Source organism: Lepisosteus oculatus, chromosome 16 (genome assembly GCF_040954835.1).
Source record: "Lepisosteus oculatus isolate fLepOcu1 chromosome 16, fLepOcu1.hap2, whole genome shotgun sequence".
Taxonomy (NCBI): domain Eukaryota; kingdom Metazoa; phylum Chordata; class Actinopteri; order Semionotiformes; family Lepisosteidae; genus Lepisosteus; species Lepisosteus oculatus.
In genome coordinates this window covers 12,977,317-13,003,184 of record NC_090711.1, presented here as the reverse complement: position 1 = coordinate 13,003,184, position 25,868 = coordinate 12,977,317, and the positions used below count along the sequence as shown (strand labels likewise).

The 25,868-nt window shown below is 42.1% G+C and overlaps 1 protein-coding gene across 1 annotated transcript; it reads left to right on the top strand.

The window, feature by feature from the left end:
- The first annotated feature begins 74 nt into the window (after window positions 1-74).
- Window positions 75-25,512, top strand: ada (adenosine deaminase). The gene is made up of 11 exons (XM_006639460.3): window positions 75-333; window positions 5,982-6,043; window positions 6,723-6,845; window positions 10,962-11,105; window positions 12,893-13,008; window positions 15,018-15,142; window positions 17,849-17,920; window positions 19,204-19,305; window positions 22,515-22,582; window positions 22,730-22,859; window positions 23,812-25,512. The coding sequence occupies exons 1-11, from the start codon at window positions 289-291 to the stop codon at window positions 23,914-23,916; spliced, it is 1,092 nt and encodes a 363-aa protein (XP_006639523.1). The 5' UTR covers window positions 75-288; the 3' UTR covers window positions 23,917-25,512.
- Window positions 25,513-25,868: the final 356 nt, after the last annotated feature.

Below are 25,868 nucleotides of genomic sequence, written 5' to 3'. Positions count from 1 at the left end.
TAATCTGGCTGCGGTCAGCGCTCTCGCCCATAGCCAGCCCGGCTCCCACAATATTGAAACAGATCAATAAAGGTTCAGTGCCGAAGTTCAGGAAAGAAAGCCATACTCGCTCTCTAAGCGGTCGGGGGGGTGAGGAAGGCGTGTCCCTGGCGCTAGATATGTATTTATCAGCAATACGAGAAGGCAGACAGGCTGGGTTGGCGGGCTGCAGGCAGTGAGCAGCAACACACAGTTTGTCTTCTGAATTGTAGTTTCAGCCAAGTCAGCGATACTTCCCGCGACTGCAATATGGCAGAGAGCAACAGCCGACAAGCCGTGTTTGACAAGCCCAAGGTAAGCGGGGAAAGAGAGCGCAAAAAGAGCTGTCCTTCTTGTAACGGTATTGTTGCTGCTCGAGTAGACTTTTCCGTAAGAAAGGAGCTCTGTGCAACTACAGAAAACCACGGGACCTGCACGGCGAACTTGAACTCTGCAAAGTTGTAGCGTCTCGGTCTTTGTAAAACCAGGAAAGCAGCAAAAACAAAATGAATGCATTTATTCTGAGCTTGCTGTCGATGATACAACAACAACAACAACAACCAGAGCCTTAATTGTTATTGTTATTATTGACAGGATTACGATTGTTATAATTATGCGTCCCAGTTGCAGGAAAAAAAATGACAGTGGACGGACGGTTTCTGTTATTGTTGATGTTGGTGTGTAAAGTACATTTTGCACTGGTGTTGTTTTGTCACGGTGCCTTATACTGTACACATGCATTCAAATACTGGCGGTCGTTTGTCGTACCCTATTTCCTTTTCGTTTAATCTGTTTATATAGTGTGGCTGCTTAACCAGTATCTAAAAAAAAATATTCCCTTGGAGAAGGGGAAAACCTCGACAGATCATTTTCACGTCAGTTTCTTGAAATGACCAGCACTGCAGCCACTCACTGCAGCCATATCGGTTTTCAGATCGATCAGTAATACATGCAGTAGCATCTTCGCGACTAGACCCCCACCCCTCCGAGAGAATATGCGCTGCCTTTGAATAGCTCTGCCTGAGACTCGTTTAATAATTAAAAAATAATCCCCCTGAACAGAAATAATGTGTTAGAATTTCGTTTTTAATAATCATTCCATTATCAAACACATACACTGAAATGAACGGTGGGAAAACCCCCTGTACTAAATGCATTCATCTGATGGAAGCCATCCGTTTCAATAACTTTCTTCGGTCTTAAAAGGAATTAAAGTAATGGTGGATTATTATCAGTTCTGTATTTATTGCATTTTTTTTGTCTTAATCTAATATTCATCTGATATTGCTATAATACCCGAGAAGACACTTGGCTAAGATTTCGAGCTCGATTTATACATCCGGAAAATAAAGTTTGGGCTGTTTCGGTTTTGATTTACAGTAGATCGGTGGCCATCTAGGCTTGTTTGTATTTTGCGTACCTTTGGATATTTGTCAGCTGAAAAAACAACTTTTTGAAAAAAGGCCCGTCAACCTTCTTGACTGGTTGGTGCAGATATAAGCTGTTTTTTTTTGGCCTGGTTCCATCAACTTAATAATTAAGGCGGTGGACTGAAAATAAAATAAGAAAACCATTTTAAAAAGTAATATCAATACGAATCGGAGAACATTTCTTAAACATCTTGAAAAGTGACTCGATGAGCTATAACCACAGGCACATTTCACATAAAATAAGGAGTACCTAGTGTTGGATTATAGTGGTTTTAATAGTGAATTGTTGTAGACTTCAATAGTACTCAGTGAAACTTTTCAAGGGCTTGGAAACAATATGACATAGATGAACCTCTCCACCCACACAAAGGAAAGAGGAGAGTACATCAGATGGTAAACTAATTTGGTTTCTTCGGTGCCAGATTAGGGCAGCTCAGAGACACTTCTGGCTTCTCCAAAGAATTCCACAGATGCATGATAGAAGAAGCCTCACTTGTTCTTTGGAACTTTTTCAAATAGAATATTTAAGAAATGCGTACAGGAGAGCTCAGCCTGTGAAAAGCTGCTGGTTTTGACCACAAAGCTCTATACAGTGTGATGCAGCTGACTGTTAAGGGCTACATCTTCGCAGAACAAGAACATCTATTCATGTCTAAAGCACCTGTTAATTAATAGCCTGTACAGAAAAAAAGACTTAATGATGATAGTGGAGCAAGTGTTCAAGAGACTGAAACAGATACTAAAACACAACATCTCCAGTATGAATTTTGTTTGATACACATTGAAGTATCTCATTCCGAAGAGTGGGAATGCATGCAAATGAGAAATTTGAAATAAGGCACCTTAACTCTCTGATGCTCATGAAATCACAAGTAGGATCAAATTTTGTCTTCTCAGAGGAGGTCCTAGTAAAACAGCCGCTGCATCCTATGGACATCCTTGTCCATACATCAGCCACACTTAAAGTGGACATAACGGCCTTTCTGCTTCATCCTGAAATATGCTTCTACCTTATTTCTATGCATGCCCTTCAGTCCTGGACACGGTGTCTTTCAGAACTTCTTTCTTATTAGGGGATGGGACTCTTGAAACTGGGTTTGTTGCTTACAGTGATACACTCCATAGAATTATACATTGGGGCAGCACTGGGCCCCAGGGTTCACTTCCAGACCTGGGGGTCTATCTGCATGGAGTTTGCATGTTCTCTCCATGTTTGTCTGGGTTTCCTCCAGGTGCTCCGGTTTCCTCCCACAGTCCAAAGACTTACTTTGGAAATCGGCTCTGGTGTGTTTGTGTCTGTGTGTGCCGTGCAATGGACTGGTGTGTCATCCCGGGTGTACCTTGCCTTGTGCCCCGTTGCCTGCTGGGATAGACTCTCGCTCTTCCTTGGCCCTGTATGGGACAAAGCGGTTAGAAAATGGATGGATGAATCATACACCATAGGAAGGGAAAGGTTAACACTGGAGGCAAAGAGTAGAATTACACAAGGAAATCTCCAGCAGAACAGTTTTCAAAGAACATGGCTTTTACATTTTACCCTTTGCCCCTGTACTTCACACTTTGTGATATATTTGTCATTTGTTACCTAGCAGAACAGCAAGACGATATGGAAACTTAGCATCTTCCTTGAAAATACCCCCAGTGTTTCCAATGCAGACAGATAGTCCCTTTAAATTGTTTATAGTAGAAACCATCCATAGCTAGGAGATTCACTTGAAATCTTTGGACTCTAGTCCAATCAGAGCCTTATTGTACTTTACTGATCACAGACACACAGAACCCCTGCCTGTGCAGTGTGAATTATTATTGGGAACATCAAGCTTTATCTTTCATTACATTACACTGACAGATAGTACACAATGGCTGTTTCTCTTAACAAAACACCTCACAATGTGGAAAATAGAACAGCTATTCTGCAGTTACTTCACCATTAACCATTCACCAATGTTTTGTGAGCTGGCAGTCAGAAATGCTTTCTATCTTTGCACATAAAGCCACATTCTCTCGCTTTTTATCGAAGCAGTCACTGAAACCTATCATGATCCATGAAGGAAATGCAACATAGGGATGTGATCAGTTATTGGATTTAAAAAAAAAAACTAGCTATCAAGCAAAATGAAAGAAAATGTGAACAGAAATACTGGTCAAAGAATTGAGCCCTTCCTGAGGGATGTTCCGGAGAGACTACTGTGGAATTTTCTGATATTGCTGTGAGATATCTCACCACTTGTCCTGTGCAGCTGCAGTCTATGGGAGAAAGCTGGCCCGTCACAGCTGAAACCCATGGATGACATTGTCGAGTTGGTCCCATGGAGGTTTCTAAAATGCGTCCTGTGTCTCACCAAGCTATTTTCCTGGTTTCTCTGGAGCTGATTATTGAAACAAGATTGTCAAAACGGAACATCTCGCTCTTCAAGAAACTTTGCACAGTGACAACAGATTAAGTCAACAACAAATAGGCAGTCATCATTACATTTTTCACTTTTAAAAATTGCATTTTAATTTAATCTACATTTAAATTAAACAAAAAAAAAACACATTTTGGTTACAGATTCTTATTCCGCTCAAATACAAAACACTAAGCAGCTACAGTTTTATAGGAAGCTAGATGACTTGAGTTCAGTATATTGCTAACCCATTAAGATATTAATAGAAACCTTATTTACATTTTCATTCTGTATCAGAACATATTTTTGTGAAAATGGAATATGCATATTCTTCCAAGAAGAAGAAAGCTGTTCATATCTTAAACTGCTGTTGAAATACAAAAAAGGAATACATGTGTCACAAAGTGACTGGTTATAAGATAAAAGTCATAACTTACTCCTCTTGTGTGAGACCATCATTCTTAAATGCTTGGTCACTGTAGTGAGTTGTTGGTGTCTTATACTGGCAGACTCATTTGGGATCAAGGTACATAAAAACCAGTCAGTTCTGTTCATTTTTACAGATTCCTGCAGACACTAACTTTATATTTGTTTATCTATAATTCTTGGGAGATGTAGGGCTGTGAAAATGTCTCCTAGTCTTATCCTTGGTAAATTAAAATGAGCGTAGACCGTGGATGTTGAATTTTAAAATGGGTAAAATAGTGATCTGTGGTGTAACGGTAACTTCCTGTATTGTTGCTGTGGTAACATGGTTTCTGAAAAGTTCCATCAAAGTCTCTGAGCTACAATGCACCTCTTACTGGAGTCTTGGGGCAGTTTTATAAGCCAGTCTAAGACAACAATGGATAGTCTTTCTTCCCTGTGGAGAAATATTCTTTAAACGTAGCTGAAAACAACAGGAACTGGAGAAGATCCAGTAATGGGTAAAGTGGTCAACACCCTTCAGCCTTAATAACAGCTTGGATCTATTGAATGGAAAGAACTACTGTTCTTTTTCCGAGTTAGATTTAATGCAGTTTTGGTGTTAGTAAAAATGACTCTAGCACACTTAAAAACTTACAGAAATCCAGAAAATACTATAATCACTAGCACTACCTGAAAATATGTCTGCTCTCAGTATCTACTGATTGGCATTAAAAACACAACAAACAAGTACTCAACCAATAGCACTATAAATGCCTCTCAGTAGGTGTAGCAGGCCAAGAATCAGGAAACAACAGTTATTAAAATGTTTGGAGGGAAACAAGTACATAAAAAGTGTTGCCGTATAGTTTCTCTGTGATCATTCTTTTAGCCTCTAAATCAAAATCAAAGGTGTGAGAGTGCATATTTTGGTGAAAACGTATGTACTTGAAGGAATCTATAAACCACTTCAAAAATGAACTCTGGATCGTACATGCAGTTTGGCTCTTTCCTTGACCAATTTTACATTCGTGGCAAACTATGTGCACAGTAAGGGGCAAATGGGAAATTTGGCAAGGATGCTGGGGTAAAATTGTGGCTTTTCACATGATAGGTGGTTATGTCTACCACTGTGCTATTGCAGACATTAAAAAGACTGTGTCACGTGAAAGCTACCACAAAGAGATCAAATGGAAATAATGCAACATTATGCCTTAAGAAAAAAAACACTTATTTTGCTGTTTTAAACCAATAGAAAGACTGAAGACATTTTCCAAATCATATCTTCGATAGAGGTGGGATGACAGTGTTTAAAAACTTTGGCATTGTCCTTCAAACTGACAGACAGTTGCACCTGCACTTTGATGTTAACGAGAATAAAAATGTCACTGTGAAATGGAAAAAAAATGTAAATGTGAAAAATGAAAAGGTCTTTCCGATGTACATTAATCTAATAACTAGGGTGAATGCATAACGGTGTTTATTTAGGGGTAGCATTATTCCTCAGTGACCTTTTCCAAACATATGCGCTACATTCAATTTCATATTTTGTTTTCTCTTTGTTCCAGAATTACAAGAATTACATTAACATTCAGATTGTATTTGACTAGCCTGTCTGGGCCCGCTACAGTTGTCCCTGCTTGAAACAGGCCCTGATGGGAATTATGTTTTCTCTGTGATATTCTGGAAGCTAGCCAGCTTGGTGAAGATAAACAGCAGCTAAACCTGTTTTACCCCGCAGGTAGAGCTACATGTGCACCTTGACGGAGCTATTCGCCTGGAGACCATTCTTGATGTTGCAAAGTGAGTCTGCAGCCTGTTTGTGGTCAGTTGTATGAGATTGTCTCATGTTTTTAGGCATCCTTGTGGACACACGCCCCAAAGCAGCTGCACAGACTACAGTAGCAGATGCTATTCACTGTCTGTCTACTATGCAGTTTTGACATTTCAAAAATATTTAAATAACAGTTAATATGCAAGCAGATGAAACTGCTTCCTCAGCAGATGTTGAGTTATACCATCTTCACTGTTAATGCAATTTTTACATTGTTCTTTTCTACATATAGTTCAAGTAGGGTTTACATAATGTAGTTGACCTGCTCAGGTGACAGTATTGTAAAACCTGTGCACCCAGTAGTGATGTATTTTGTTTAATGTACAATAGGGACCTTGGAGAACAGTTGTTGTGGACAATGACATTAGACACTGACCGGCTTTTGCCAGCTGTGTGCCATGTCCAACAAAGTCAAGCCATCATGGACACAGAAGATCGCATGACCTGGTCCAGCCCTGTGTCTGTGTCCTGCTGTCCTGTGTTCTGTACATCTGTGGATCAAATGTCATCGCTTCACGGTGCACAGTTTCCATGATGCAGCTATTTGACATTAGAAGCACTTTCACTCTATACAGTGTAGGGATTTGGAATATGTCACGATAGACAAATTTGGCCTAAATCTTGTCCTGTTTTACTGATGCCTTCTAGGAGGCGGAATATCCCGCTGCCAGCGCAGAATGCGAAAAACCTTCAGAAGATGTTCACCATGGAAGAGCCAGGCACCCTCACGGAGTTCCTCAAGAAGTTTGACATCTACATGGGCGTCATCGCGTGAGTGTGCGCCAGAGTGACCGCCTGACCTTCCCTTTCGGGATAATTCCCATCAAGACCCTGCAGGTCTGCTCACATACCGGGATGGAAGCAGGTTCGAGGAGAACCGTGCTCTTCTCTCTTAAAGTCCTGTGTGCATGTCGTCCTGTCCGTACAGATTGGCCCAAGGTTTTGCAGTTTGGAGCATCAGTTAAAGAGGAGCTGCAGTCCCGGTTTCTCAGACCAGTTATTAAATCTCGGCAACAAAATCAATTTGTTGACGTTATAGAAAAACGTTACGAATTTCAAATTCAGCACAAAATTATGAACTTTGTGAAAGTACTGTAAGTGGCCATATTGTCGCAAACTCGCATTCAAATTCTGACAAATTGCGACGCGATGCGGCCCCTCCTGCTCACTAGTCACCGCAATGACTAATGTACAGGATGTGCAGCAGATATTTCACCGCAGAAATGTCCCAAAGTAAACTGCAAGTTAACGAGTAAGTGGTATTTATCAGCAAAATTGAAAGCAATTGGACTAAAAGAGATGTACTGTACAGTATTCACAATACTGCTTGTTTACAATGTAATAAGGCTGCTTCAACAGGAAGTTCTGTTGTCTCGTTTTGAATCCCAAAACATGGCGCAGCGGATACCTGCAAATTTAGTCTATTTTGTGATGGAAATTGTAGGTTTTACAAGTTACTATGTACATTTTACTTTTGTTGTGGTTTGAAATGCACTTATCAGTGCTGATTCTTACTAACCCCGAAATATAAAAATAAAAAATAAACATTGCAGTTCCCCTTTAAGGTTCTGAATTCATAACTGGAAGGTTGTAGGTTCAGATCCTAAGTGAAGCGATTCTGTCGTACCTGTGAGCAAGGAACTTTTGCAAAATGCCCAGTTACATAAATAGGTACAAATATACATTGCTTTGGATAAATTGATAATAATGTGTTATAGGTTTGTCTGCGACTGTTGTATTTAGATGTTTGCAATGTAGCTCGGTCTTCTTTTTGTTCTAATGCATTCGCGATGAGATGCTGTCTGAAAAAACTTAACACAAGTTGAGACATTCTGGGTGTGGCATTGAAAGTAATTATAGCATTGCATTACTATAATTTATACTGTGGTATTATAGTAATGTTCCCTTTAATGACAGTGCCATATGTTTTCTCTTTTTTTCCCCACTGAGAACCTGGGTGCGTTCCAGAAACAACTGTTTTCACAGCCATTGGCGCAGAGCACCACAGTGTACAGAAAGGCTCTGAATGAGTGTGTTACCAGATCTAAGTCTGATCTCAAAGCAAGTGGAAGACACCATTGTTACTGCTGTCCATGTGATGTGTCGTCAAAACTACCAGGTTACAGAGTTGTAGGATGCTTTGTTTCTCGTTGATCCTTTGCAAGTAGATCAGAATGGATGCCAAGAAACGTCAAGCATGTGCTGACCACACATTTCTTTTCCTGAACCACAAGTAACAGATCTTGTGATGTGTAAGGTGTGAGATACTGTGATATCAGCTCCCAGGATTCCCAGTGGGCGAAATCTCACCCGCGGACTGGTCGGCTGTTTGGTGTTGCAGACGTCTCCGTCTCCGTGCTGTGCTGCTTGGGGCTGAGACAAGCTCGAGTGGGGGCAATCGCATCTTTGCCGGGGATGAGCAACACGCAACGTGGTGATGCCTTGACTCCAATAAGTTAGAGGGGGAGAGAGCAACAGCTCTCGTAGAATAGAAGGCTACAGAGGTGACATCAGCTCCTCCCCTGACCCCCAATCTCCTGCAGTTAGCGCCATCGGTGTGTGCCATGCTACTCAGGCATGGGATGATGTTGTAGAGAAATGGCAGTCAGTTCCCAGTTGGGTTCAAGCCCTGCAAAAACCCAAAGGAAATTGACAAACAAGGGTGAAGAGCATTGCTTCTCACCCATGTGGCCTACCTGCAAAAGACTAAGAAGATGAAACAAAGCAGGCTACAAATGCTGGGTTGTTTTTAGACTTGGGTGTTTGAGTGCACCTTGTACACAGGATACCTAATCTCCTCTGCTGTTTTCCTCAATTCCGGGGCTCAGAACCTTTCAAGCCATCTTCCCTGAGTCTGCAAAGACGGGGCAATAGGTCTACCTCATTTAAATCCACACAACTGCAAACCTCTGTTATTGTGCGTGTCTGGGTGACAGAGGGACAGAGGCAAATGCAATAGTATCTGTAGTAAAAGAACCAGCACCGTGAGAGATTTTAATTTGAATTGCTGCTTAGAAGACTGTGAAAGAATTTGACCCCAAGACTGAATAAAAAAAAAAAAAGATCTTAGCCAGGACTGGAATATTGGAATGAATTACTCAATGGTGTTTAATAGCTCTTTGGGAACAGGAGAGGCAGATGTCTGTTTAATACTTCACTTCGTGTTCCTGGCAGGACTGTGCATGTAGGCCACGTCTGTACTGGCATCAACGAGACCTGGCTCAAGCAGGCAAGTCCCACTGAGGGCTTGGCTTTGAAATTGCTTCATGATTTAGTGAATGGAGTTAAATCTGTTGCAAAGGTAAAAGACTATTTCGCAGCACAGCCCCGAAAAATCCCAATAACAGTAACTGCGGAATGAAAGAATGGCCTACTGTTGTTGCACAACGGCTAACAGTAATGCTGAATGAAGTGGTCTTTATCAAAGGCCTTGAATGCCCACTGTTTATCAGGGCTGATGTTCTCAGCAATAACACAGGGAACCTGCTAGCTGTGCTTATCTCACATAGGACAGCCATTCAATAAGCATTCACTGGGGTTTGCTAGAAGGGTTTCCTTTTTGCAGATCTAGGTTGGAGGTGGCAAAACAAAGCCTATTTTTATGTTGTTTTCTTGATATGAGGTCCGGTCTAACACCAGTTAATTAGCTTTATCTCCTCATTAAATATAAATCAAGCCAGAGAGGGAAATGTTGTTCAGTGGTGCTAAAAATAAAAAAGCATCACACTGCTTCGCCACAGCATCATGTGCTGGCTTTAGGGTTTCCCCTCTGGGCAGTGATATTCAAGAAATGTTATCTGTTTCAAGGAACTCTTCTGGTTCCCTTTAGAGTTTACCTAGTCATTTGGGTTACTAGAGGAGAAAAGCTTTCTGTTTATCCAGCATATTAAAGCAAAAAAAAAAAAGAAAAACAGTTTCACCGAGTGCAGCAGAAAACACTCAGGGATGTGGATTTTTAATGTAAAATTCTCACTGGCATTTTATTGTCTTTTATACATTTTTATTTGCAAAGAAAATCAGGTAAACAGCCAGATTGATTGAAATAAACAACACCTTGCAAAAGATTGCCATGGTAACTGAATACTGTGTACCCATCCTTTTTGAAACGTTTACTCCACATGTTCGCTTTACTGTAGTTCCTGCACTTTAGAGCTTCATGCTTCATGTACTGTACTTTATAAAACACGAAACAGGAGCTGGGGAAACCTGTTGACTTCATAACGCATCCAGAACAGATCTGCAAATTGTCTGGCTTCTTGAATGTCCTTCCTTGTAGAGACCTTCAGTCAGAGGAAGTCAGAAGTGGCCTTCAGGCTGCAGAGAACAACATGCCCATCAGGGACAGAGGATAATGTGTTTCCATCAAAGAAGAGCCCTATCATTTCATGCAGTGCACGTTGTATATGAAATTAATTTAGAGGTGTTTAGAAAATGGATGAATGGACAGATGCTTGATATTGCCATGAAAGTGTCAAGCGTTTTGTTTTAAACTGGCTTGTGTTTTCAGCTTCATACATTTAAACAGATTAACGTATATCTTTCTTGTATGATCAATGGCTCCTATCCGTGTTGCTCTCCCATTACCCTGAGCTGGATAAAGCAGTTACTGTAGATGTTGGATGGACAGATAAAAATAATAGTACTTTCATTTAATGTCTTTAAATTATGAAATCTAAAATGTGTGACACGTGTAAAGCAATCCTTCTGTTGTATACATGTGTTGTGAGATGTATTTAACTAGAGAGTTTAATTATCATGTCACACTCATCCTTGATAATGACACTGTGAGTGACAGAAGCCCATCGTCCACTGTTACTGGCCCTGGGGTTGATAAGGGTACGCAGGATGTTTCTGAGATGTATTTCTCTGGTTTTCTGTCTTTGGCAGGGGTGACAGGGAAGCTATTAAAAGAATAGCTTTTGAATTTGTGGAGACCAAGGCCAAAGAAGGGGTGATATATGTGGAAACCAGGTACAGCCCCCATTTCCTGGCAAACTGTATGGTGAACCCCATCAGTTGGAACCAAACACCGTAAGTTGTGGAGCTTTCATGCCGTGCTTGTGAAAGTCTGTGGCAGTGGACCTAATAACTTTACTCTCATGTGTCCTTGTTGACCAAAAAGGCTTTGTCTACAATAATTTTTTTTTTCAGAGCACTAACAAGATATGGACAAACTTCCAGTGTTGCCACGGTTACAATCCAAACATATTTAAGAGGTGGCAAAGGGCATTTTTGTATTCACTTAGTGAAGTCATTCCTTGTTTAATTTAATCCAAGTAGAAAAGCAATTTCAAAAATGTACAGCATACAGCCAATTATTCCTTGCCTCCTTCCTGTCCTTGTCATATCAAGGAAAATAAGGAAGTAAATCAGGTGCCTGATTAAATCAAAAACTCGACTGAGTCATGCAAATTACTTCCAGTTTCACATGACAAACTCAGTACTAAATGGCGAGCTTCTGTTATGTAGAATGAAGAAAGTTTAACAAGAAATTCCGTCAGGTTTAATTTGTGAAACTGGTGAGAAAGTAGAAGTTTTCATTTAAATTAGACCCTATACTAATATTTGTTGTACATAGATATTTTAGAGAACACAATGGATGTGTTTCTTTCACGTTTTGCTTTCTGAAGAGAAGAAACCACTGTACTTCTCTTTGTTCTATTGTGTACCCACATGAATGCTAACGAAAGGCGTTTTCAGTTCTTCTCCTGAAACCCCAAAACCCATTGCAATGATGAATGTGCCATACTTTGACTATGTACACTCACAGGATGTCAACAGGAAGTGGGTACAGTATAGAATAAGCGAGAATCAAACTGTGTACTGAAAGGAAGACATCTTCTTTAATAAAAACACTGCATAGCGATAACTGTCAATGGGCTCTCTGGTACTTGAGTACATGGTAGACAGTTTAGAGAACAGCCATCAGGAAACTCACTGATCTAAAGAACAGAATATAACTGACAGATTGAAGTAACTATGCCTCTTTTTTTTTGTTTTGAACTTCTGGGTTCTCTATAACCATGAGGTGTTGGTATACATAATAAACATTTCTAAAAAGGTTATTAAAAAGGGAAAACCAGTTGTTTCAGGCTAGACAGTAAAAATGATCCTCAGGGTACAAATGGAAATTCAAAATAGATTTCAAACTGAAAAAATAGAAGACACAAAGATAATGTCTGCAAAAAACCACCCCGTCAAGTTGTTACCAATTTGTTTAGGACTCTTCAACACAAATATGGATTAGATTCTAGGAGCTATAGACTATTAACATTCATTCTTGCATTTAAGAGCCTGTCACCTATTACTTTTTGAGAGCCCAACTGATTTAATGAAGAAGTGGACATTAAAATGTAAATAGTGTGGAACTTCATGTATTTTACACAAGTAGACCTACACTGTACATTTAATGGCACTTTACAGCATCATCACATTTTCATTTGTGTTTGAAACATACAGATACAGAGTTATAAGGAGAGCTGTGTTAGTTGTAAATAAACATTAAACTTCAAGTTCTAAAACCAGGTGTACAAAGTCAGCAACGGATATCCAGATATCGTTTTTTTTCTTTTGTCATTGATGTACATTGTTCAAGGAGTATTGAAGTCAGACGTTTTTTTTTTCTACCGATTTTATTCATGTTTGCATTCTGCCCAGTGCCCACGTTTCTAAGTTGCCGAAATGAAGAACTTTAGGTGGTCGGGGCCGTGTGGAAACAGGGCCCAGCAGAGATTGGCATGTCAGGAGAGGCTGAGGTGGCAGAGGGTGGGCTCAGGGGGGATTTCGCAGGCTGATGGGCTTTGCCTCTCTTTCCGCAGGGGTGACGTGACGCCCGATGACGTGGTTAATCTGGTTAACCAGGGGCTGAGGGAAGGAGAGCAGGCCTTCAACATTAAAGCCAGGTCCATTCTGTGCTGCATGCGTCACATGCCAAGTAACGTACTGCTCACCTCTCTGCGTGGCCGTAGCCCGCTGTCTGTGTGCCAGGGAAGGAAAGAGCCCCTTCACACTGCCCTCACCCCCTGGGGTGGCACCTGCCCCGGAGTAACCAGGCACCTCAATCACTGGCAGGCTTTTCGGATTGCCTGGAAACTGAAATCAATTGCATAAGTTCAAAGGAAAAGACAAGAGACACGCGTCTGCTCCTCTAAAATAAATTTCTGTGCACGTTCAGCACCAGTTCTGAACTAAATTAACATTGTTACTGATCTAGAAAAGGCCATATTAAAATATGATCCCCCTAGTAAAATAGATGTTATTTTGTGTTCACATTTATACAGTATATACTCCTCGTGTTACCTAGATTTTGAACTTGCTGTTGCCCTCAGTTAATTGTCTCTAATTTGCTCTAGTTACTTGACCTGGAGATCAGCTTTAGTTTAGTTGTAGTTGGAGATCAGCTTTAGTCCAGCTCTGTTGCACTGATTTGTTTTTCTACTTCGGAGACAATCTGAGAAACCTGCCAAGAATTAAGCCTGTTACTCTGATGGAAGTGGTAGTTGTGTTTCTTCCCCAGATTTGAACCTCACAGCTGGACAGAGTTGCTCCTTCATTGCCAGCTTTTTTTTAAACTACTGACTAAAAACATCTGGTGTTACAAATGGATTGATTTTGCCAAGAATTTTTTAATTTAAAAGTGGTAAATTACTCTAGTTACATTTGTGCGATATATATATATAATGTATTGCAACCGAATATAACTATATATTGTATATATACAACTATATAATTATATATTGACAGCAGATGTGAAGAATTGCATGCATACAATGTATATATCTAACACAAATAGTTATTTGAATTATGCAACCGTGGAGCAGTTCACTGCCATATAACATGTCACAGGGGTCTGTGAGGAGTGGCTCTTTGAAAGACTAAATATTCTGAATTGCATGCGATCATAAAACTGAAGATAGGAAGAACATAAAGCCAAAGTTGCACATTTCTGTGCTTTGGGCTTGACATTTCAGCTGTGGTCAGCAGGGTATTTAAATGTACTGTGTTTGGTGACCAAGTAAACTTTTTTCCCAGTGCTGATTACTGCAAACACCCCTGTGCACACAGGCACTGTCACTCAAGAGCCCCACGCTATGCAAGCGATATCGTCTGCCATACAGTTTCCAGATTAGCACCCAATACCTCTTTCCTAAAGCTGCAATCAGCTGTCATTCTGAAATACAGTATTTGGTTCGAAAATGATGGCAGGGTGTATTACTTGTAGTTTGGAGTAAGGTCTTTAATGTGGTTCATGGTGTGGCACCATACAAAAGCCTTGATTTTCCAACACCTTTGGATTTAGTAAAATATGTATTTGCGTTTTGAAAATAATTTACCTACATATAACATCAGAGGGTACAGAGACTCTTATAAATATTATCCGCACTAAATACAGATATCCATGTAATGGCGAATATAATTATCATTCTGTTTACCCATTTAGGATATACCACTCAAAGTCCCGTTTTCACACTTTTTCAGCGTTGTGGGTTTAAGAGATTTTTATTAGTTCATTGAGTAACAAGGGGACAGCACAGCGGCGTGTGGTAAGCATTGCTACCTGGGGTGATGCCTCGTACCCGATACCTGCTGCCTGGGCATGGAGTCTGTATGTTCTCTCCGTGTTCACATAAGTTTGCTCTGGGCACTCCAGTTTCCTAACACAGCATACTGGTAGGTTATTTGGATTCTTGGAAAATTGGCCCTGGCGTGAGTGTGTGTGTGTCTGCGTGTGGCCCTGCGATGGACTGGCGTCCTGCCCAGGGCGTACCCTGCCTTACCGAGATAGGCTCCCACGGCCCTGTAGTGGATGAAACGTTGGGAAGGATTTTTTTTTGTGTTATGCCCAAGGTTTCCTGCGAGATTGCCCAACCTCGGCACCGTTAGCTGGACATGTCCCGCAGCGCTGTGGGCGTCCCGTGACGGCTTGAACCCTGTCGTGAGCAGGTTGGTCCAACGAGGTGGTGGAGCTGTGTAAGAAGTACCGCGGTGACGGCGTGGTGGCCATTGACCTCGCGGGAGACGAGTCAATGGACTGCATATCCAACCAAGCTCACCGGGAGGCCTTCGAGGTAAGTCCCGCTACCAGGAAACACCGTGGGACGGCCCGATGCCCAGTTCAAACCGCTGTATCAGACACACCACTGAACCCCATCAGCGCAGCCAGTGAAGTCAGGCCTGTTGGATACTCTTGAGAGCTCAGGGGAGTGACCTCACTGTTAACAATCTGATTCTAAATGGCCAGCAGCCATATCAACCCTGCAACTCACACCTGGCAAGTACCTCCTGGATGGGAGTCCTCCTGGGAAAAAACTAAGGTTGCTGCTGGAAGAGGTGTTAGTGGGGCCAACAGGGGGCGCTCACCCTGCAGTCTATGTGGATCCTAATGCCAAAGTATAGTGGTGGGGACACTATATTGTAAAAAGACACAGTCCTTTTTTCACACTATACTGTAAAAAGACATGTAGAAGAAGTCAGATGAGGCTCAGAAGTATAAAGCAAGCACTCGGCTGTCTTCTGAAAGATCCCAGGATCTTAAAGTACCCTTCTTTCCGTCATGGAAAGTTTCAGGCAGGTACAGTATTCTAGCTACGCAGAACTCTTCTTAAGATGTCGATACCACAACGCCCTAGAATGCCCCTAGAACTGTTGGTGAATCACATCTCAAGAACCCCCTGGGCTTGTTTCAGGGAATCCTAGCTGCTATGCTTTTTTGTGAGCTCCTCTCCTCTCCTCTGGCACCAGAGTGACCAGTTTCAGAGCCCAGCTCCCTGCAGCCATATTTAAGCCACAAGATACTTGAGCCCTGTGACTGACGTGCTGGCACTGCCCACAGTGAAACTCGTTCGGAGCAGCAGGACTGTTTCAGGCACTGCACTCTCCAAGACTGTACAACTGTGTCAGCACTCATCCTTGTGTTTAAATGTTTGGAGGGAAGTCTTTCACAGAGAGGTATGTCACTGCTGGCAGCCTCCATTGGAATGATTCAACCAGCCACATTCAGGATGGGTCATTGCACCTGGCATTCTGCACAGTTACACTGTGTGCTGAGCGCTGCCACTTTAACGGGGTTAAGGCTGCTAATCTTGTCTCTTAATTGGCAGGGAGACATGAGTCAAGAATGGAGTGCTCAGAGGTTGTACGTTAAGCTGCCCAAAGCTCTTGTAGTGTTCTATCAAGGTGCAGTAATGAGGTGCTGAATCAACCCACATTTAGCTTAAGAACACAACCCGTCTTTACGTTCATTTTTCAAGTTCCTTTAGGCCAGCAGTGTTAGAATTTCTGCAGGGTGGGTTTTGGGTGTGTCAATGCTGGCCCTCTGTTTTTCTCTGTAATGTAACAAAAAAAAAAATGATTCACATCCTCATAGGCTTTTCTTAATAGGGCAGATTTATTGTTTGTCTGCAGAACATGTGGCCAGAAAATAACTTGGAATTCTTGTTTGTTTCGGAAACGGCATGGACTGATGTCAGAGGTGTTTCTTTTTTCCAATGACATTTCCTGACCTATGTCACCATTGCTCCCCCTTGGGTGACTGATCTGCGTACCCCCTCGTTCCTCCCTCTGTCGGTGCCAGAGCTTTCTTTGCTGACAAAACCAATCTGCAGCACCGTGTTTTCCTGTTATGGTAAATTAATTTCAGGATAACGAGGAGGCAAAAGATCGATGAGCAACCAGACATTGCTGACTCTTTAATAACTCTTTTCAGATCATAGAATAATAAATACAGTACTGTACTTCCCTTTTAAGATATTGAAACTAAGCCTTTTTTTATTGAAGAAATAGGGAAGGTATTAAAAAGAGTAGTTTGTGAGACATACTGTTCTTTCATGGTAGAAAAAATTATACATTATGCGATCACCCTACAACCAAAGGCAGGATGCATTGTGCAGCACCAATATTTTTAGCACAAGGCGCAGGAGTAATGCACACTCAGATCCATTGGCTGAAGACCTCCAGGGTGAGTCTTGAGTGAAAAGTTGGGAAGTCCAGAACTGAAGGAGGTCTCAGTAAGCCGGATGGATAGAGTTCACTGTTAGCTTTAAGCATCTGTGTTCGGAGGGTCCTGGACAGAGCTGTGGTCCTTAAACCCAAAACTAAAGTGACTGAACTAGGTTAATAATAATAAAAATAATAATAATAAAAATTTCGATGAATAAAAGAAATCTTTTGAGGACAAATTTGTCATTAGCACCCCCTATGAATGTCTGCCTTTCTAAAGTCACTGGGTATTTCGTTTTCTCATGTCGTTTACCATGCTTTTGTGCATTTTCTTTAATTCGTTTCCCAGTTTGCTGTCCTTTGCTTTGATTTGCATGAAGGGGCTAAATCCAACATGCACAATGGCTAAGAGAGATCCTTTAAACACATAAAAAACTAAATATGAACCTCTGTTCTTAAAGTTGGAGGGAATTTTTAATCTGTAAGAAAAGCTTTATACAGTACATTGGCTGCATTTGGTCTCTTCTGGGCTTTGAAACTAAAATGTTTGAAGCATTCCTTTTTTGGTTTGTAGCGTTTTCTGGCTCAGTGTCATAATGTTTTTTGCATGACGTCAGGAAAACAATTCAGTTTCCCTCTGAAATCCTGTGGGCAATAAGGTTCATAATTTAACCATTCCGAAAAATAATATATCTATCTGGAATTATAATCCATTTTTCTGAGTACAAAAAACAAAATCAGATCTTACTCGGAATACACATAACTAGTTGAGCGATAGTGATCGACTTGCTGTCTTTTCCAACATGACCTTGTGCTGTGTGCACTGTTATCTGCAGGAAGCAGTACGAAGTGATATTCACAGAACTGTTCATGCCGGAGAAGTTGGACCTGCTTCCGTTGTTAAAGAGGTGAGTGTTTATGAGCAGAGGTCTGGACCAGCCATTCTGGCAGATGAGATGATTTCTGAAACAGGTGGTTTCAGGGGGACAGAACGCAAACCAATAATAAATAGAAACTATAATAAACTAAACTATGATGATAACTTTTATTTATTACGCACCCTTTCCAAAGCTAAGGACGCTGTTCATCATGAATAAAGAAAAAGACAAGAAAAGTAAACACAAAAACAAGAGCATACAAGTTTTTACAAATTGACTGTGGGCAGTCAGATGTAGACCTCAGTAAAAAGGTAAGTTTAGACTTGAAAAGAGTTAAAGAACTTGTCTCTCGTAAAGTCTGAGGAAGGTCAGTCCGCAAAACGAGCAGCGACAGAGAAGGCACAGTCACCAAAAGTCTGTGATTTAGTCCTGGGGACAGTGAGTGAAGGATTGGCCTCAGTTGAGTGGAGCCACAGAGTGTAAACATGGAGGAGCTCAGACATGTGCGATGGAGCCCATTGTGTAGAGTCTTGGAAGGAAGTAATGAGATCCTGTATTGAACCGTTACTTTATAGGCAACCCATGTGGAGAGTTTAGTGTAGGAGTGATATGCTGCCAGGATCTGGTGTGAGTACTGTACAGTAAGTAGTCCAGCTGCAGAGGTTTGAAAGTATTGCAGCTTGTTGAGAAGAGATTTAGGGCACCCATGGAGTAAAGACTGCGGGGAATGTCAGAGCAGAGGAGAATTTGGTGCTTCTTCATTAAGTTTACTCATTCAAGACGTTCAGGTGGTTTAAGGAAGGTCTATAGAATGTTTACAGCTTTGTTTACACCGCCTTAAAGAAAAGATATTGCTGCTCTGGAATCGGAACAGCATCACCCCAGGGCTCAAGGGAATGGCCCACACCGACAGGCTGAAAGAACGGAACCTTTTTATTCATCAACAGAGAAGAGTGAGGGAACCCGATACAAGTCCTCAAACACACTGCCAAATTCATCTCTTCACAGTCAACAGTGAAACCCAAACCAGATGGCACAAGATGAAAGTGTGCTTTTAGAAACGAGAACAACTTCTCTACCCAAAAGAACAAGCTACCCAGTTGTCAGTGAAGCTGAAATCTTGGCTTCTTTTAAGAAAAGGCTGGATTAGATTATTGGATTATTAGGTTTTAACTACCAGACAGGCTAAGTGGCCTGCCCTTATAATGAGATGGGCAGGAAAGTGAAAAAAGAACCAGAAACTTAACTTTCACTTCTTATTCATACGTTTTTCTTCCACTAAGTTTTATTTCGCTTTGCCGTGTTTCTTTCAGGCCGTGGAGGTTCTGAAAGCGGAGAGAATTGGACACGGCTATCACACGATCGATGACCCGGTCCTCTACCGACAGCTCCTCAAGCAGGATATGCATTTTGAGGTGAGAACCTTTATGCACAGCAACAAAGTCCCTCTGCAGTGCTTGGTCTGTGGCGACACACAGCACCTGACGTCTGAAGCTGCCAACACATCACTTGTTTTTCTTGTTTTCAGTGGCCTGTACTTGTCTTTCTAGCCCCCTTTCTGAACCTAGATCCAACAAACTGGTCCCCTTTTGGGGAAGATTATACACTTGCATTCATACTTTCTCCTCTCAGTTACTCCTGGTTTTGGATATTTTCCATCTTAACTATTAAGTCTCTTAGTCAGTGGTCACTGGAGCATTAGACACAACTTGGCACCCAGTATTTAGTCTTCACTTCCTTAATTGCGATTCACTTTAACAGGAAACACCAGATTACTTTAGGTCTTAATGCCTAGCTTTCATCTTAACAACAAATGTTATACCTCAACTTCTCAAACTTCACCAAGTACCAGACCTTCATTAGCTACCACTAATTTTTCCAGTCTCTACGTTCTCCAGAGGATCCTGTTTGGCCAGGGACCCCACTTTTCTCAAATCAAAGCTGAGAACAAAACCATGGCCTCGTATAGGCTAGAGCACGGAAATTTGATGGATTTGTGGCCTTAAATGACAGGGCTTAATATATTACATTCATCCATCCATTTTCTAACCACTTTATCCAAACAAGAGACTCCCTGGATGGGATGCCAGTCCATTGCAGGGCACACATAGACACAAACGCACACACTCACACCAGGACCAGTTTTCCTAGAACCCAGTTCACCCAGCAGCATGTCTTTTAGACTGTGGAGAGGAAACTGGAACAGCCTGAGGAAACTCACTTGAACATGGGGAGATCATACCAACTCCACGCACACACAGTAGCACTCCAGGAACTGAACCCAGTCCCGCTAGCTCTGCGAGGCAACACTGCTTACCACTGTGCCACTAGGCTGCCCTTCAGTTATTAACCATGGTTTGATTTTCAGTGACTTCCTGACTCCTTACAGAAGGGAGATCACAGGCTGATCAGTGCTGTTGGTATTTACTGTATAGCATGAACCTCTACATAGCACAAAGAGGAGAGATTACATGTTTTCTATTCATTACATTAATCATTGCCATAACTGCAGGGGCTAATAGCTTGTACATGTGACATCTGGGACATGGAGAATCATTATCTCCAGTCCAGATTCCTTACCCAATAACTGACTAAGCAAAGATAAAGCCCATGAGTGCCTTTACAAACAGGAGGAGTGCTGTGCTAAAGGTCTTGTAGATGTTTCCAGGAAAACTTTAAGTAACAATCCTAGCACACTGGGTCACTGGGCTGGAGTTCAGATTCCGAGACGTGATCTGGACCAGAACGTGCTGTTGTGCTCCCACAGACACACTTGCCACTTGGTAGTTGTGAATCTTACAAAGCTGGATTTCAGAATAGGCAGCAAAAAACAGCGAGTACTGAATTTGTTTAGGAGGCTTATTTGTTACGTTAGCTAAAGGATTAACATACACTTTAATGGAAATATCAAAAACTATGTACCCACTGGTATCGTCTGGCTCTTTTGTTTAAAATTCCTGACATTCCTGACCTAATTTATTAACGATTAAGGAATAGCAATCTCCGAACACTGCCATCAGAAAGCACTGGGCACAGTCTGATGGCAAACAGCTTAGGAAACGGCAAGGTTCCAGTCAGCTCACCCTGTGCACATCCAGAGGTTCATTTAAAGTTTCTCCAAAATGAGACTAATGAGGTCCTTCCACGGTCAGCAGAACATGCATTCTGGTTCGTTTATTACCATATGTAGCAATTAAATCAGGGAGATGGAATACGGTTGGGGAAGTATTGTGTGCTTCAGGCTCTGGAAGCGGTTCAGCTCTTGCCCACTGAGCGTACGAAGGATAATGGGAGGTGTGCAGTCAAAGGTCACCCACTGAAGCTACAGTCGGGTGAATGGTGCAAAAGCAAAAAGAAAATCGCACCGAGAATCCAAATTGACACAAAAGGAGGTTTTGGGGGGTTAAAATTGACATTTTTCTTAATCAGTGCCTGTGATGGCTAGGGTAGTATTAACAGCAGTTTTTTTTCTTCAATTTTTATGGTCAGCTTTTTGAACAAGAGAACATACAGAACAGAACTTCAAGTTCCTTCCTTTTCATCCAGTAAATTAAAACTCTAGTCTGATTGTTACAAAAGTATGAGAATAATTCAGAAAACAGCCAGCAGCCATATCACCCTGCAACTCACAACTGGCAGCCCTCTGAAGCTAAGAAGGTGTGAGCCTAGTCAGTACCTGGATGGGAGACCTCCTGGGAAAAACTAAGGTTGCTGCTGGAAGAGGTGTTAGTGGGGCCAGCATAGTGTTAGTGTGGTCTATGTGGGTCCTAATACCCCAGTATAGTGAAGGGGACACTTTACTGTAAACAGGTGCCGTCCTTCGGATGAGACGTAAAAACCAAGGTCCTGACTCTCTGTGGTCATTAAAAATCCCAGGGTGTTTCTCGTAAAGAGTAGGGGTGTAACCCCGGCGTCCTGGCCCTTATCAGTAATGGCCTCCTAATAATCCCCGTCTATGAATTGGCTTCATTACTCTGCTCTCCTCCCCACTGATAGCTGGTGTGTGGTGAGCGTTCTGCCGTCGCATCATCCAGGTGGAGCTGCACACTGGTGGTGGTGGAAGAGAGTCCCCATTACCTGTAAAGCGCTTTGAGTGGAGTGTCCAGAAAAGCGCTATATAAGTGTAAGCAATTATCAATTATTATTATTATTATTATAATTCAGCTGCGAGACAGCTTGAGGTGTCGTTCAATGCCCTCTGGTGGTAGAAACAGGCAAAACCCGGTCCTTAGATGCTGAGGTTTATCTGCGAGTTACATCATGTTGAGGTTCTGCAGATGTGACAGGGTGGTGTGGTAGTCAGCGCTTGCAGTCTCACAGTCTTGGATTTGGGGTTTGATTCTGGATGGTGACACCTTCCGTGTGGAGCCTGCATGTTAATCCTAGTGTTTATATCCATTTTACTTGGGTTTGGTTTCTTTTACATTCCAGACCTATGCTGGGGAGAGTAATAAAGGTCTCTAAATTGCACATCTGCCCTACAGTGGCTTCCTGTCCAGGATATAAAATAATGTGTGCCCAGTGCTTCCAGTATAGGTAACTATGAGCCTGATCAGGAATAAGTGACTTGTGCCTGAATTAAGGAGAGAAGAATTTTTAATTTGTTTTACATGATTTCCTTCAGGTGTGTCCAGTGTCCAGTAGATTAACAGGCGGCTGCCCTGCAGATTTCACAAAGCACCCTCTCCTCAGGTATGGGTTTTTATTATCCCAGAGTGACAAGAAACAACTTGGCACGTTCTAAAACGCATATCGTCTCAACCTCGTTCCATCTAAACTGGATCCTAAAAAAGTCAGCTGAGAATCATCTTCAAGCTGTGATCTGTTGTCTTTCTCCAGGTTTAAAAAAGACAAGGCCAACTACTCCTTGAACACAGATGACCCTTTGATATTCAACTCCACTCTGAACTCGGACTACAAGGTAGTGACGAAGTACATGGGCTTCACCGAGGAGGAATTCAAGCGAGTGGTAAGGAGTCTTGGTGTGGTTCTTCCTCACCCAAAGAGATCTCAGCTTAACCGCAAAGATGCAGTGAGTCAGAATATCTAGAAGCCTTCTGCATGATCGGTTCAGCCGGTCATCCATTTTGTTTATACACATAGTTGTGGTACAACAAAAAAAACAAACAGGATTTGCGTTTCCTGCAGAAACTTCAGCATCAAGTTCCGAATCTTCAAACAGTGGAGTTTCACCAATTCTGGAATCAAAACAAGTTCAGTTTAATCTGATTTGAGGTGCAATACAAATCACATTGACTAATAGAATCACTTTTTATATTATTTTGTAGACAATGTTATTGACCAGTGATTAACAGCTGTGATGTGGTTTCTTAAGTGCATTCACATTTATATGCTGTATGGTCCTGGACAATTTTTCTATGTTTTGTTTCTTGGGTTAAGACTGTGGCTGCACTAAAAGTCACAATCATAATTGAAAAATCACATTTCCTTTGAAATCATTTGGGTAACTTCAAACCAGACCATTAATGTGCCATAACAAGTCCTGCAAAGTTATTTCAGAACTGAGGTAAGGTGTTTGAAAGAAACAAAGTATTTGAGAAACGCAAAGTATTTTGTCTAACTAGAGCTCGTATATCAGCCTACGATACTTCTCCAGCTCTTTAGGGTTTTTATAGTTTAGTGTAGCATTTTCTGTGCTTTTGACATTGATTCCACAGGACAATTTGTTGTCTGCTTCATCTCTACTGGAGTTGGCAGAAGATACCTACAGTACACTATTTTTTCCTGTACTGGTTTTAACACACCCATCGCCATCGACTCAACAAATGATTCTTCGGGATGATCAGCTGAAAGGATTCATTCCTAAAACAAGAACAGAAAACCCACAGATTCACCTGGACGCTTCTCAGTTCCAAGGCATTAATAGAATCGCTTGCTTTCTTCCCTCATCTCTCCTGCAGAATCTAAAATCTGCGCAGTCGAGCTTCCTGCCGGAGAAGGAGAAGAAGGACCTGCTCAACCATCTCCACGAAGCCTACGGAATGGTGGAGTCCAGCAGGTTTTGAAGACAGAGCCAACTGCTTCCAAAAAAAGAACCATCCTAAACCTCTCGCCCTCACAACACCCCCTGTCCCACATACTGACACTTCTCCTTCAACACTGACTTACCCGCTTCTCGGAGAACACTCACAACGGCAACCTCCTTCCAGGCCAAACCCAGGACCCAAACGGTTAAGGAAAAGGGCTTTGTGCCATTTCTCCTATACTGTGCCATTCGTTCAGAAAGCCCAGGCTTGCAAAGTAGAAAGCCTTCTGTCCCAGTTGTCATGAACAATCCCATGGTGCCATTTCAAATCCCGAAGGGGAAAACAACCCCAGTGTCCTGGCTAGATCTAAATTTCCCTGTGCAGTTGAATCGGCTCAGCAGTGCCATCTCCACCTCGGCAGCTGTGGATGTGAGTGGCTGGCGCAAGTCCCCAGCGGTGGAAGAACTGAGCCCTCTTCTGCCTGTAAAGGGGCTTGCAGTCCTCAAGGATGACAAAGGGCTATACTCATGCGAGGTGTTAACCTGACGTTAGTATCATTAATGCCATGCGCTGCACCAGTTGAGAATCGGAAGATGCATCTGGGGAAAACCTGTCAAATGTTTTATACAAGACACTTAGCATTGCAATAAACATATGCTGCTGTCCACAGCTACACAGAACGAACACACAGTCCTGACATCCTGTATTAAAAAATGAATCTCTTTGTATTCTTTTACACAAACTTGACTAAACTGACAATGCTGCTCCCATTTATTTTATTTAGAATGGGAGGGGACTATCTGTTTTATATTTTTATAACAGGAACAGCTTAGCTGCCACAAAGGCCTCATTAGCTAAAACATTATTTCAGGCTCACAGCAAACGGTACCACTTCTGAACACAATGGACTATGAGAAAGGCGATGTTGCAGGACAGCAGGAGATTCCCAATCCTGGGCTTTGAAGATCACATTTGAGCAGCTGTCTGGGGTCTCCTTACAGGAGGGGTCCTTGACTCCTGTCCCCAAGGACGGGTTCAGACCTATGTGGGTTAAAAATGCTCCGCTTGAGATGGCCAATTTGTAGAAACCTGTGGGATTGTCACGTCGGAAGACCAGGAAATAGGTAACCTCACTTAAAATCATCAACAGTTAAGAGGCACAAAGAAACAGGTTTGGGCCAGGACAACCATTCGTCACGGGTCTTCTGTGCAGTCTTCAACGAGCATTGGAGGCCCCTGCAAATGCACTGCATGCAGCAGAAAAAGGGTAACAAGTACTTGTATGTTCCTTTTTTCTTCACATGCAGATATGACGAGTGTAGCTCTCCCTGCCCCTTACTGGGATTTGATCCCAGACACCCCCAGGCTCCCAGCAAGCACAGCGCCACTCCTCAGACAGCAGCTAACTCTGCCACACTGAAGGCCAGATCTACAGCCACAGCAGAGTTCCCCACAGTCTAGATATCGCGGGAGGGGTGGGGGACACTTCTGTTAACTGGCTCAGCAGATGAGCCCCATTACAGACATCTTTTAGTTCAATTTTCTTTAACTGACATGTTCCCCCCCCCAACATTCAGCTGTTTTCTCTGTACGGAATGAGAACAAATAAACTTTTTGCAAGATGTATGCAAAACATTTGCCGGGTTTTATTTTTGTCTTCTCACACAGAAATCCCTACAGAAAGGTCAGGAAAGCTTCGGCTTATTCATGGTTAGCTTTGTCCAGCCTCCTGATTTCTGCTTTTAAAGACAGAAGAGATAGAATCTACGGCATAAGCACATGATTGTTATAAAAGTGGTTTGACAGTGACTAGAGTATTAGTAGATAGCTTTTGAGGGACACAGAAAAAAGACAGAGCGAGGCTGAGGTGTGGTATTATAAACCAAAAAGCCATTCAGGAACAGGAGCTTCACACTAGTTCAGGGGTCTCAAACTCTGGTTCAGGGGGAGCCCAGACCGGTTAATCTTACGGTGTATAATCACTCTAAATT